Source organism: Pundamilia nyererei, unplaced genomic scaffold (assembly GCF_000239375.1).
Source record: "Pundamilia nyererei isolate P.nyererei 1_Seehausen unplaced genomic scaffold, PunNye1.0 scaffold00036, whole genome shotgun sequence".
Taxonomy (NCBI): domain Eukaryota; kingdom Metazoa; phylum Chordata; class Actinopteri; order Cichliformes; family Cichlidae; genus Pundamilia; species Pundamilia nyererei.
This window is the reverse complement of record NW_005187437.1, coordinates 2,290,159-2,304,532: the sequence shown is the minus strand read 5'-3', so window position 1 is coordinate 2,304,532 and position 14,374 is coordinate 2,290,159. Positions and strand designations below refer to the sequence as shown.

At 40.2% G+C, this 14,374-nt stretch overlaps 1 protein-coding gene across 15 annotated transcripts in view; it reads right to left on the bottom strand.

The window, feature by feature from the left end:
- The window catches only part of ptprsa (protein tyrosine phosphatase receptor type Sa), a 223,126-nt gene that overhangs the window by 62,607 nt on the left and 146,145 nt on the right, over positions 1-14,374 (bottom strand). For 10 of the 15 annotated variants that reach the window (XM_005730285.1, XM_005730292.1, XM_005730287.1 and 7 more), the window contains 6 exons: positions 12,729-12,839; positions 10,363-10,374; positions 2,680-2,949; positions 1,849-2,430; positions 1,169-1,305; positions 919-1,063 (listed from right to left, as the gene is read on the bottom strand). In XM_005730285.1, the coding sequence (XP_005730342.1) occupies positions 919-1,063; positions 1,169-1,305; positions 1,849-2,430; positions 2,680-2,949; positions 10,363-10,374; positions 12,729-12,839 (1,257 nt within the window). The remainder of the gene's footprint in view (positions 1-918; positions 1,064-1,168; positions 1,306-1,848; positions 2,431-2,679; positions 2,950-10,362; positions 10,375-12,728; positions 12,840-14,374) is intronic. The other 5 variants (XM_005730288.1, XM_005730291.1, XM_005730294.1 and 2 more) reach the window with 1 other exon arrangement.

Sequence of the window (14,374 nt, the reverse complement as noted above, 5' to 3'; positions counted from 1 at the left end):
AGCTGTGGGTATTTTCTTTCCCCACAGACCCCACCACTGTGCACTATGATATCACTGCTGTTATTTTTAGCTGGATGGTTTGAATAATTCAGTTGTGTTTCTACCATCAGTAAAATGAAATAATCAGTGCAGAACAGACTGCTATAAATTTAGAGGGTGGGCATTTTAGTAATTTAGGCGACTACTACTTTCTTTTTTTTTGGTCTTTCGTGACTAAATTCACATTGCTACTAGACATACAGCTCATATAAGAGCCTTGGCGGTTTCAGAGGAGAACTGACATTTTTTGTGTCTCTGTCACGTGGGAAGTGCACTTGCTGTTGACAAAGGAGAAGCAAATATGAACAAAATTGAGAAGGGAAAGAAAGAAAACTGCCAAAATTGTCAGTCCACAAAGACTCAATATGTTTGACAGAGTACACTCACATTTTGGCATCACAGCTAATTTAGAAGATAAAATATTTCTCAAATTAAAAATAAAAATGCAAAACACTCAGTTTGAAAAGTCTTTACCCCTTTGTAGCTTCTTTTTAACCACCTTGCCACCAAGGTAGAAGATACCGCCGTTGTTTTGGTTCATTAAGGTTAACAATACGAAGGTCAAATACAGAAATATGAATCCACAACAAACGGCAAGAATTCAACAACACAACAGTTAAATCAGTTTGCTATGTGGTGTTAATCAGCTTTAAACTGTGATTAGGAAGTCATTATTAAGGAATAAGTGATGATACCGCTGACATCAGAGAAAAGGGGAAAAAACACAAAACTCCATTAGAAATTCAGTTTAGTATTCAGTGTAGCAATGGTCCACAAAGGCGTACAGTCATGATGTTTTTTTAACTGTGGCATAGATAGGAAAACCTCTTTGTTAGCGAAAAGAAAGTTAGACGGGAGACTGAATAAAGGGCTACATACTCGCTTGCAAGGTCTTCTGCGTAATGTCATTTGTGAAGGCTCCGATGCCTTTGTTAGAGATGGCTGCCAGGGAGAAGCGATACTCTGTGTTGGGACGGAGACCTTCCACAACATATGATGTTGTGGGTCCAAATGTTTTCTTCATCTGTTGATTAAAAATATGCCTTTTGACAAGTCTGAATTTAAACGATGTGCAACGTCCGATAAGCGTTTCTTGAATGTAAAAACCAGCAAACACTAAGATTCTTACCTGGCCTCCAAAAGTGCTTTCCATATAACGAAGTTCATAACTTATAATTCCCTCTTTCTCATAGGCGGGTTCCCAGGTTAGTTGAATGCTGGTATCGGACACAGCACCAACCTGGAATTTAGATGGTTGACCTGGAACTGAAGAACACAGCAGAGGACTTTGTAGTGGGATAGGTTACTAGAAATTAGTTACAAGTTTCCTCCAAATACCAATGCAATAATATATTTAGGCTAATGAGAATTTACTTATTTTGCGGTGTCTAAAAGTGGATGTGCCCTGAAGCTCATCCTTCTTTCTCAAATCGGGTTTTTTTTTTTTATTCAGACTATAATGATCAAACATATTGTAACATCATTTGGAGATGTGAAGTTTGCACAGCAGGAAAGAAAACAATGTCTCTTAGGCACCGAGCACAGTCTGCTCAAAGTTTCAGAAAATATAGGATGCAACAGATTCATAAAAAACAACTGTTTATTTTCCATTTTCGCAGCATTCGTCTAAAGCCTTCTGCTTTAGGGGCCATATCGTTTGAAGAATTTCTGTATGACTTACTTTAAAGTTACCTAACAATGTGCTTTCAACATTTTCTGAACACTGAACAGATGCTCATCATACATAGTTTCAACACCAGCAGCCGAGCTGACCCAGTTAGGAAAATTCAGTCGGTATAGAGTCCTTACCTCCTTGCAGTACTTTGACATGGATGGGTTCTGAAAAAGGTCCATCCCCTACAGAGGTGAATGCTAAAACTTTGATTGTGTAGGTCTCTTGAGGAACTAGGCTCTGGATAGTGGTGATGAGGCTGTCCTGGACATTATGGATCTGCCAGAGGCTCATGGGCTGGGAGTTATCCATGGTGTAATAAACACGGTAGCCCTTAATCTGCCCATTGGGCTCCTCTGGCTCTTCCCACTGAACCATCATGGTATTTTGGGGAAGAATCTGGGCCTTAATGTTTCTTGGTGGACTGGCCGGGGCTTGTTCACCAGTCCGAGTTTCTACCGGCTCACTAGGAGGACCCTGGCCAATTGTGTTGACAGCTGAGACACGGATTTCATACTCTGTGTTGGGATAAAGGCCGCCAATGCTGTAACGTGTAGTGGTGATGTCGTCCATAGTTTCATATTTGCTGTCTGGAGACTTGGCCCTATATTGGATGATATAGTATGTCACTGGATCTGGGTTTCCTGAGTCCCAGGTGATGGTCACACTGGTGGCAGTGGTCTCCGTAACTACGGGGGTACCTGGGGGCTTTGGGAGAGCTGTTATGGTAAAAAAAAAAAAAAAAACAGAAATTAAAGCAGTTAAAAAAAAAACTTAACTTTGAATAAAAAACACACTTGAGGCTTGGGCATTTTTTCCAGAGACAGGAATATTTTGGCAAGTCAGCAATTTTCTGTATGTTTAAAACTTAACTGAACATAATGTCAATAGGTAGTCTATGTTAACTAAACTTATGAAGTCTATCTAGGTCATTGGCACCGGTCTTCACAAGCACAGTTTTCTCTTACATTTGACAGTGATCTGTGCCATAGATTCAATAATCCCAAGGCTGCTCATGGCGACACAGGTGTAGTTGGCTGACTCACGAACGTTGCTCAGTTCAAGAACGTTTCTACCCACTGGCATCTCATCCTCTGGCGTCAAATCCTCAGCGTTCAGCATCCATTTGACATAAGGCATGGGCGACCCCACTGCCACGCACGTTATGTTGACGCTACCACCGGGCATGATTTCCTGACTTGCTGGTGGAATGGAGAAGCGAGGAGGCACCCGCCGGACTGGGAGAAGGCATGAGGAAGGGGGAGAGGATGACAACAGAGGGCAAGGGCGTCAAAAAAGAGAGAGAGAGAAAGAGAGAGAGAGAGAGGTAACAAGAGAGGCCGATGAAAATGGACCTTTCTCCAGAAAATACTTAACACAAAAGGTTCAACATGGTAAATGTGAACTGAAACACAAAATAAAACTAGACTTTTTAAAGCATAAACAAAAAAAATACAAATAATGAGAAGGAACTAAACTAACAGAATTGCTTCAACAACAATATAGATTAACAATTAAGCAACGATTCATAGCAACAAGGTTCCATTGACCAATATTTGACCCATCACAGCACAATTAAAGACACAAAAATCTATTACGAGTTTCTCATCTTTGGGACTGAACTTCTGACAAATATACAACTACAGCGTAAACTATCCCCGAAGTATGAGAGTGTGTAGTAAAGGCCATGTGATAATGTTATCACATAAGACCAACATGGCAACCTGGAACTTCCTGTCCTATCAGGCACTCATGCCAAACAAGAAGTTAGCCATTACAGGCCTCTCCCACAGCACAGGAAGTGTAGGGTTACTGACTATTGACCATCTCCATGAGGTCACTAAACACATTCTAGCATATGTTTGCCACTTGACACCTGCCTCTACTTCCTGGTTAGCTTAAAGATGAGAAACTTTAATCAGATTTTTGTGGTTTAGGGTAGATCCACTGGACAAAGCCTTATTAAGATCTGACACGGTTCCATTGATAGATGCAGCTATCAGTTTCACAGACAGCATGCATAAATAGATCGAGGTAAATTAAGGAGTAAATGATAACAAAATCAGATATAAAAATTGAGATAAAATGCATAGAGGAATATAACTGAAGGGTCGCTAGCATGCCCAGACAAAAGACGATTGGAGAGGAAAGTAGAAGTACAAGATAGAGGATTTGACATCTGAGGGAAGTATAGAAAGAAAGGCAACAGAGTAGCAAAGAGTGACAGAGGAAGAAAAATAGAGGGAAGGTTGGAGGAGGGTAAAAGGGGGGGAAGGGAATAACCCGCTTCAGTGCTGTGTAAACTTTGTTTCTCTTTAGCTAATGTGACAAAATGTGATGGTGGCACATTGTCACATCGCAGTCCCAGTTAACACAAAATAAGTATTGAGGAACAAGTTGTGTGCCTAGAAATACACAGAAAAAGAATTATAATAATTGTAGCCAGAGAGTCGACTATCACAGAGTGTTGAAGAAAGGAAACAGAACTGGATCAACAGGGAGCAGAAATCCAGGGGATAAGACAGAGAAGAGGTAAAAGGAGAAACAGAGGTAACTGAATTAGGACAGAATGAAAGCTAAGAGAGAAAAACAGGGAGAACCTCAAAACTCATGGATAGGACTGGAGATCTGAGTGGAAGGAGGTTGATAATGAGCCTAAAGTGCACGGAAAGGTGTAAACGGTACTGTGTACTTGCATGTGTATATATAGATATAGTATGTGTGCAGTTTTTTTGTTTGTTTTTTGCATTGGTATAGGAATGATTGTGCAGAGTATGCAAAAGTTGGAGAGTGAAAGAGCATGATTTAGCAAAAGACACCATGTTTATGAGAGGCATCCCAGCAAACACTTGATAGGAGATAGTAACATGCAAGAGGATGGCTAGCTTAATGCTAACACAAATTAGCACACAGTTGTTGTAAACTGATAAAATGTTGGGTTTTCCTTTCCTATCTTAATCTAGGGTGGGTGACAATAGCTGAAGCACTGCTCTAATTATAGCATGCACAATTCCTTTGTATTTATCTGAACAAAAACTTTGGTTTAATTTAAACAAAAAAAGGCACAGACTGTTACAGGGTTCTATAATTTCTATGTATGAACTTTAACAATATCTACATCTAAGTCAAGATGTCTGTTGGGATGGAGAGGTTAAAGAGACAGAAGGAAAGTAAAAAAAAAGGCATAGAAGGAAAAAAATTATGAACTAAATGGAAGAGATGACTTCAGAGATAGACAAGACGGAAAAGACAGGGACGAGAGACAAACACAAGGCAGAACCAAACAGACCCAAGCAGCAAGACAGTAGACAAGACAGACAGGGGGAGACGGGCAGACATACAGTGACGCAGAGTATGGGCACGCAGACAAATTATACAATACGCAAAGGGGAAGAGGAGGGGTTTGGGGTTCTTGGAGAAAGGGGGAAGGAGGAGGAGGATATAAGTGGGGATAGAATAAGTAAACTGTGATTCTGGAAAAAAAAGAAAAAAAAAAAGAAAAATAATGACTGAAAGTGGGTTTAGAAGTCTCACACACTGGGGCTTAAAATCAAGACTCAACTTCACGTCCCCCTCTCCCCACCTTAAACTTTGCACAACAATGCAAATGTGACTTCGGAAGTCTTGGGATGGGTAGGTGTGATGTGTGTGGAGGTGGTACGCAGAGACTGAGGGGGAGATTTGGGAGGGGGGAGACTGAGAGTGGCGTCAAGGATAGGTAGCATTCCAAAAGCACACCGTGTCGATCCAAATGGGATTCATATGATCGTTGCATGAGACAGTTGAACTTTTCCAACAAAGTAAGGCACAAATATCACCTACACACACTATGGGGATTTTTACCTGGGAGCTTACATGATCTCTAACATGTAGCAGTCTTAGAAACCAATGCATCTTGCTCTCATGTAACAAACACTTTGGACAGTCCTTCCAGTTGCAGACTATGAACCTTCTGCATCCCGTGTTGTGTTTTCTGTCATCTGAGATATTCTGTGTACATCCTAACAATAGTTTATTGTGACCGGCCACAACTCTACAACCAAGACAAGACCTAACCTTGAGGGCAAAAATGTAATTACTGATTTTTGAGAAAAAGGAAAAAGAAAAAAAAAAGCTCTCTTGTGGAGCACAAAATTATCAACGGTAAAAATAGACCACAAAGGTCTGTTCTTAAAAATATCAAATCTCTGAATTTTTACAATTGAACAAAATTTTTTTAATTAGAAGCAACTGTGGCTCTATAAAAGCCTGTTCTACCCTGATCCAGTTGAGATACACTTTGTTTTTTAAATGACAGACTCAAAAAAGTCAGTGGGGTAGATTATTCGAAAAACATGTTGAATTGGATAAAAGGAAAAAAAAATATATCTGCGTTTATTTTTCAAAAATGTCCTAACTGAACAACAAAGGTGAAAGGGCAGCCCATTCCTCACACGGACATGCATGGGTGTGGCTACGGCATGAGTGACATGTACAGGTGCGCCCCCATCCATTTGGGCAGACACCAGATAACCAATACAATCGAAAAAAATGTCACCCAAGCCCGTCCAAGCATGCCATCCATTCCCAAATATAGCATTGTTCCAGACACACACACACACGAAATCAAATTAAAGTAAACAAATGAAACTGAACAAATCCACAAAAAGAACTACGTCCGAACAGCATAGACAGTACCAGAGTGCAGCTGTGTTCAACAAATAGGTATGCATCAATACTATTAGATGTTTTTTTTGTTTGTTTTGCTTGTTTTTTTTATCTTGAATTTTGGTCTCCAATCCAAAATAATGGTGAAAACTCAATAGGGGAAACAAGGTTATCTGGGGGAAACTTCCAATCAAAGAGTGTCTGAGGGAGCGCTTCTCTCCCTGGGGCTCAGGTCAGCCAATGGACCGGGAGCTGTAGTGGCTGAGTGAATGAGGTTTCCCCACATAAACATGTCTTTGTTTACCTTTGAGTACCTATAGTGTCAGGCATCTAACACCAGTCACCTGCCAAATGTTGGTAACTTTTGGCTGTGGCTGGTGTGTGACGTAATGTTCAATTCACGGAGCCAATAAGCAAAAACATCCTTGCTTAAAGGCTTCCTGGTACTGGGCAATCTACTGATAAATGATATGCAGGTGAGTCTACCTGTCAACAGCGTCACCGTGTGTAAGACAGGTAAGTGAATTTGGTCTATAGGTACTACAGGAGATCAAGAGCTGAAGATCCCTTCAGTTCTAACTCCAGATTGGCAGAAAAATGTTTAAATCTTAAGGAAAACACAACATTAATTCTACATCTAAATGTCAATGTCACATGCAAATGGGTCACTGATATTACTGACCGGACACAGGCCTGGTGCGATACGACTTAATGTTCTGAGTAATGCTATGATAAGCTTAGATAAGCTGTCTGCATGTGTGTGAAACCTTCTCCTACACTACCTCACAAATGTATTGAAACATAGGAAAAAAAGCAGAAAGAATCCCAATTGCATGGACAGGCTCCTCATTCACAGAGACCAGGAGCCCAGCCGGCCCATTTGGAATTAAGAGAAAACAAACCAAACGTAGTGTACTAACAACATTTAATCTTGTTTCAAGCCCCAATGTGGAGAGAAAGACAAGAAGCCTTACACTGGACGAGGTGAAAAGCAGTCGAGAGAGAATGCCAGAGTACTGCACTAACTCTAATAGTGGGCAGTGTTGTGGAGGGATTTGTGCCAAAAAACAGAGGTCAGAAGGTGGACATTATCGGCCATTTTGGTGAGGCAGGTTTTGCTGCCCCAAAATGAGGGGGGAAGCCAAAATAATGTGCAGCCTTTAGTGTCACCTTGAAGCTGAGATTACACCCTCTTGCTGCCTGAGGACACAGGTGCAGTATAGAGATCCTTTAGTCACACTTGCCTGGGAGAGGCCTTGGGCATTTACATATAAGCCACAGGGGTCGGTCTGTATTAACATACCTTGGCTGCGCCAGTGCTAAACAGTCACTATGGGTGGCTCATCAGATTGGAAATTATTACCTAAAGGAACCTGACAAGAATCGTGGCATGGGTATCTAATAATAGCAAGCAGTAGATTGAGGGGATTTCAAAGCAAATCACTCTTTTTCTATTGTCCTACAAGTAGATGACAAGCAGCCAAATGATACTGCAAGTATGTCCCCTCACTGTAAAGATACCTACAATGATTGTTATTACTCTGATTTTGAAAGAAAGTATGTTTGTATATATAGCATAAGGAGGCTATACAACATTTGCTTTGTCTGAAAAATGAAGATTTCTGAAAACAACATGTTTTTTTTTAAAGTGGGTATTATCTCGGGGGACTCCTTGAGACAAACATCTAATAGAGATGGCAGGATTTTTGCTTTGGCCAGTGAGAACGTAAGGTGTAATCTAGCTTTCTTTCCCAACAGTACACACAAATGCATAGCAGGACATGCAAGCACATTCAAAACCAAGCAGATACCACCGTAGGAGGGTAAACATGCACATGCGTACAGAACAGCGCAGTCTTTCTGCATCACTGTTATTTTTAGCACTTCAAGTAAGAGCTACAGACTTAATATAGACACAGCCAGGTTTATTCTGTTTCTTTTGCGTGGTTTTAGCATACTTTGTGAACACTTTCATAGACCATACTGCTACAGTCTCTTTGACAGCCAACTGGTAAATAGAGGTAATGGAAGGGAAAACCTCCACTTTGTCCATAATAACTAGTAGATCTGAGATAATTGCCTATATTAGTCCTATGACTTTACTTAAGGACAAAGGATGGGTTTGTGGATTTCAGAGGAATGGAATAGGTGTTGTAGCTTGGGATTGAAACCTACGTCCTACGTCCACTAAATTCTAAATCTTTGAGGGGTTATTTTTGATATTTGGGCTTACTGTAGTTCATACTTCCATAAAATCTTGAGGAACAAAAGAGGCTAATTAAAATAATCTGGCTATTTGGTAGATAGACAGATAAAACACAACGTTTCTGGATAATTTGGTATATGGTGTTGCCTGAGAAAATCATATATACACTCGGGACTGACTGATACCAAAGCATGTAATCTGGTAATGAGTTTGCTGTTGCGGTAGTAGTCCTTTTTATGACTTTCAGATATGTTGGTTTAGTCCCTGGTGACTGATACACATGAAAACCACAAAAAGAGACTGGTACTAAGCATGTGCATCATCTCTTCTAGTTGAAAGAATGGTATTCCTGATCTGACTCTCTTAACTCCATGTAACACCTCTAACATAAAGCCATTGCTCCATTAAAAAACCCAGTAGATCTATCTCAAATATTCTCGAGACTAGCGGAGCTATGAAATGCACATGTATATACGAGTTCCCAAAATTGCGTGACATGGAGTTCAGTAAAGATCTGATTATTGCACAAAGCCAATCAAATCTACAGTTAAGCAGAAAACAACGTTTGCATTGATCTCCAATTCATTTAGCACTTTCTTCTTTTTGTGCCAGGACAATAACACGAATGAAAGATACAAATACGGCGCATTTTCTTGCGCTTTTTAGAAGCTTCATCAACCTGGATATCAATATTCCATGAGGAAAAGAGAGGGAGTGTGTGTGTGCGTGTGTGTACAAAGGAAGGAGGGCTTTTGAATAATAGATTATAATTTGATGGAGTGTCATGACTGCGAGGGAACACAAACAGCAGTCATTCAACAAAACCAATCACATTCTAGCTGCCGCCATTTGAAAATAAAAGTATCTCTGAGCACCCGCTAAGCAACAGCAAATTTGATGTCAAACTCATTATATTGTTATTGATCCACACGACACTGTAAATGGCATCCCTTAATGGCTGCCTAAAATCACCATGGAAGCCAATCAGGCCCAATCAGGTCTAATTTTTCCAGTAATGGATCGCTATAAACAAGATGACAGGAACACTGGCTGTATACACACTTATTATTTCATTCGACATTTGCATTTGCACTCCGAGACCCAAGAAGCAGAGCAGCGTCATTTTTGAAAAAAAAAAATCTCACCGACAAATAAACCACAAAAAGAGACTGATGTTTTAACAGAAAAAAGGGTCACCAATAGATAAGGAACTAAAGGAAAACGCACAACACAACACTATAATCACAACACAAAAATAAAGAAATAAAGGGAAAAACAAAAAAAAGTAAGCCAAAAAAGGGGTGTGTTAGGGAAAATACAACCAAAACCAAAGAAAGAGAACTGAAGAAAAAAAAGGAATGCAGAAACAAAAAGAGCACTGCGGCCAAACGGCTTTTGAAGAGGCATGCAAGCGCAGTTACATTCTCCCATCATGCAACAGGTTCTGTTATTTCCACACGCTGCATTTCCACTCAGCACATGCAAGAAAGCCTTTAGATGCAGAAGCAATACCAAAGGATGCAAAACGAGAAAAGGCCCCACAATGCAAACATAAAAGTAAATTAACAAGACCCGAGCTAATCGGGTTTGCTTTCATCATTTCTTCCTTTGAAAAGAAATCAAAATTTCTTTCATAATCATTTAGCAGTTTGGATCAGCTGATTAGTATCTCTTCAAATTAGTAATCAATTGAGCTCTGAAATAGGCAAATACAGCTAAAATTTTTTCTTTCCAACATGTTGAATTTATTATTTGTTAACGTGGGTTAAAAAAAGTAAAAAAGAAAAAACACACCAACCTTCTCGAAGCTCTGAGGGATGTAAAGGGGTTGATGCAGAACACAATGACATGAGGAGAAGAGAAAAATAGGGGAAACACAGAGAGAGTAAAAAAAGCCACCTCAAGGTGTTTAGCTGCAGCTACATTTCCCTTTTCTTTCATCTTTTTTCCACTCCTTTTCCCTTTCCCCGCTATCAGTGAAACCCGTCTTGAAAGTACACTTGCCTGCCCCACCCCCGTAAATAAACTTGAACCAAAACAATCAGATTCACCCCAGTGGCCGCACTGTCGCCTGGTAAGAAAAAAAAAGGAAGTGAGGCGCCACTGGAGTCACATCAAGCTTTCCATTCTCATAATTCAGAATTTCATAAGCTTCTTATAGCCACGAGGAGAAGCTCCTGCTGCGGCCGTACTTGCTTTTATTAGAGAAGGAAACAAAATCAAGAGAAAACAAAAAAGGAGAAAAAAAACAAATGAGAGATTGAAAAGAAGAAAAAAAAGACACAGTTTGGGATGAAATTAGCAGCTGCAGTTTAAGGCAGTCCCACTAAAAATGTCATTGGAAGCCAATCAGAAGCGCCGTTGTTGGGCCTTCAGTCGGGTTGCAGTCTTAATTTAGGATTTTTATATATGTATATATTTCCTGCTCTTAATTGGTCCCTACCGCAGCTGCTAATCTCAAGTGCATTTTGCTTTGTGAACAAAACATAGTCAACATCAAGTATCAAGAATCGATTGACAAAAGTTAACTGAAAACAGACAAAGGTCGACACCATCAAAGCATAACAAGTGTGTTACATAGCGTGAAAGTACTTAAGTATTTATGACCCTTGTGTACTCTTTTAAAGGCATGCTGATGGAGCCAGTGTTCATGGAGACTGCATGAATTGTTGGAAATGATATCACGGAATATATATATTTATGTATATATATGTTTTGACCAAAGGAGCTGCTGAACATCCCAGTGCTGTGTCAACAAAGTGTTCCCATAATTATTCATCAGTATTTAATGATGCCTGTAGAGTACTTGACTAGAATTTTCAATGACCCTTTTAACACCTACTATGCCACGTATTAGCAAGGTGGATAGCTACTTGACATTGCCCGCATCACAGAAGAGACAGCATGCGCCTCCAGGATAAACACTGGCAAGAACAGAAACTAATCTTGATGAACCCTTTTTTTTTTACCTTCAGCTCTTCACAGTGGAATTTTTCCCTTTCCTATGCTGCTACTTCACAGGGTATGATAATAGCAATAATAATGAAAAAGCAGCTCCCTGACCCATTTTATAATGTCAGAGTAGTGAATTATTTATTGGGAACAAAGTTATTTGGTACACAGCAGAGGGAACAAACTGAGTAGATACGGAGGCATTTTTATTTAATATGCACAGTATAAATAAACCATGTCGAAAATGCATCTGCTTCAATTTATTAAAGCTCCCTCAACAGGGATCCATTGTCATTTAGCATTAGTGGTGGAGAGTACGCTTTTGTCTTCATTGTCTGTTTCCTATGAAACTCTATGTTCCCTGTGACTGATCGTTTTTTATATCTTCGCTTTGCTCGAACATTCCAGCCAAAATTACTACTGACTGTAAAAGCCTTTATAGATAATACACCAAAGAAGAAACATGGGAATACTATGGATTTATGCTCCAGAACAGCATGACAAAGAAATAGAGGATGTATACTATTTATAATCTTTTTTTTCTTTTTAAACAGAGCAGCCTACTCAGTTCTCCTCCTCCAAATCTAGAGAAGGCTGAGGGGTTAAGGTTTTGATTGGCGGGCGATAATACCTCGCCACTCAATCAAGACAGACTTACCGTTGTGCTCCTTTACCTGTAAAAAACTAATCAAAAAGACGTCCTTCCGGACTCTTTTTGGGTTCCAACTTTGACAGCGCGGGAAACATTTGATCGGGCACACAGTTACAGGTAAAAGGTGTCTTACAACCGATAAAGTAAAGACATACGGCTTGTTGTGCTACACATTTCCTTCCGAGTGAGTAGGGGAGGGCATTAAAAGAAAAAATGGAGCATAACATCATAACAGAGAAGAACATTAGTTGGTCAATTATAGTTTTACATCTGGAAGTTTCAGTGCATATGAAATTACATTTACGGGCAGGCAATACGATCAGTGCTAAAATATTGACACTACTTGGGTAATACTATTTTGCAAAATACATTTGGTGCAAATACAACTAGGCTAGAATGGAAGCAGTTATCATTTGTTAAGCTCAACAGTAATGCCATTTATGGCTGAGCTGCACTGTCAAGTTATTTTAGTTAGAATGGGTAGATGTTTTATTTCTTTATTATTCTTCCTGTTTTGTTTTGTTTTCTTGGCCTGATTCTTTGACCGGGTTGCTCCCTACCTCGCACATAAAGGTTAGCAGGGGACGAGTAGCGCACGCCTTCCACGTTAGACGCCACACACTCGTACTTCCCCTGGTCCGTCTCCTCGCTGTTCTCGATCTGCAAGGCACCTGGAAAACGACGACATTGAACAAAGACGAGACGGGGAGGGAAAGAGGCAGGGAAAAAAAGAAGGAAAAAGACAGAGAGACAGGAAGCAGAGAGGAAATGATTAGTCAATCTGTCTGTGACAGTGCATGAAGAAGTCAGACAATCTTCTTAATGGTGGGTATCTTGAATTTCTCAGGACCACTTTGTCAAGATCTGCTTCTCTCCGCAATGCTTATGCAGATTGGCATGACAAACTGGCTTCCACTCCAGACTCAGCCATCCACAGATTAAAAAGAAGGGGGGAAATAAATGAATAAAAATGTGGACTGAATCAGTCACACTGGATTTGTAGCTACAGTAGGCTGGTTTATGCAACTCGTGTAAGATGTGAGATCGCTTACAAAGAAAGTGCAATAAAGTAATGATGTAAGGATGCTGAAAGGTAATGGAGAAAGGGTGTTGAGATGGTCTTGTAAACCCCATGAGATTAGTAAATCACCCTTTGCATAACGCTCACCAGAGGAGAGTGTGTGTGTTAGTGTGTGTGTGCGTGTGTGCGCTGGTGCAGGGGGAGAGTTTATGAGAAAATGTCCACACATCCACAGCGTTCCAGCCCATCTGCTATCATGTGATAACTACTCATCAAAATTGTGACAAATGCTCAAACAACCTTGCAAATGAATACATACAATAAAGCATTATTATTATTAATATTCAGGTTTTAATATTGCTGTTCAGTTATTTGAATTCCTAAGCATTTTAATCGCTTATACATTTACTCTATTTTGTGTGCCACTTTCTTTGACCCCCATTCTTTTCTCGCTTATTGTCATTATTATGCGTTCGAAAACAGACGCCTTTGAGCTACTTTCAGACATTATTTCTCACCGGCAGTGCTTCTTATATACTATGCGCAAATACAGTAAACCGAAATGCCTGGCGACACTGAAGAAAAAGGTGCAAGGGACAAAGGAGGGAGGTGAAACAACAGGCGTCAGATCATTCCTCATTAGAGCGCTGTTGACGGCACTTCCTGATGATATCATTAGGGCTTCTGGCTGGCTCAGCAGACAGATTGCAGCCGAGGCCTCTCTGACAAACACAGCACCATTGCTCGTTAACGTTTAGCCAGGAAGCATCAATATGCCAGCAGCTTCCCTGGATGCTTTGTAATATAGCATAACCTACTCCATCACATCAGCAAAGTAGATTGAACACAGTGTTGAACAAGGCTACTATTCTGGAACGTTGGCCTAATAAGGTGCTTCAGCTGTGCCACAAATGAGATCATTGATCCTGCTTAATTATAAAGATAACTCACTTTCCCTCATGACTATTTTATACCTTTGGGTCAGTTTTTGCTTTTCAAAACAATAATAAAGACACGAAGCCACAGCAATCTATGGCGCTCTATTTTTTGTTTTTTCTTTTTAGCATCTCTTCATTTCAATCTAAAACTCAGATCATCCTCATCCCTCACGGGGAAACTGTTCCTGGCACACAGCTCGTGAACCAAATGAAAAAAATCTACCTGCAGAGTGCAGGTGGCACAGTC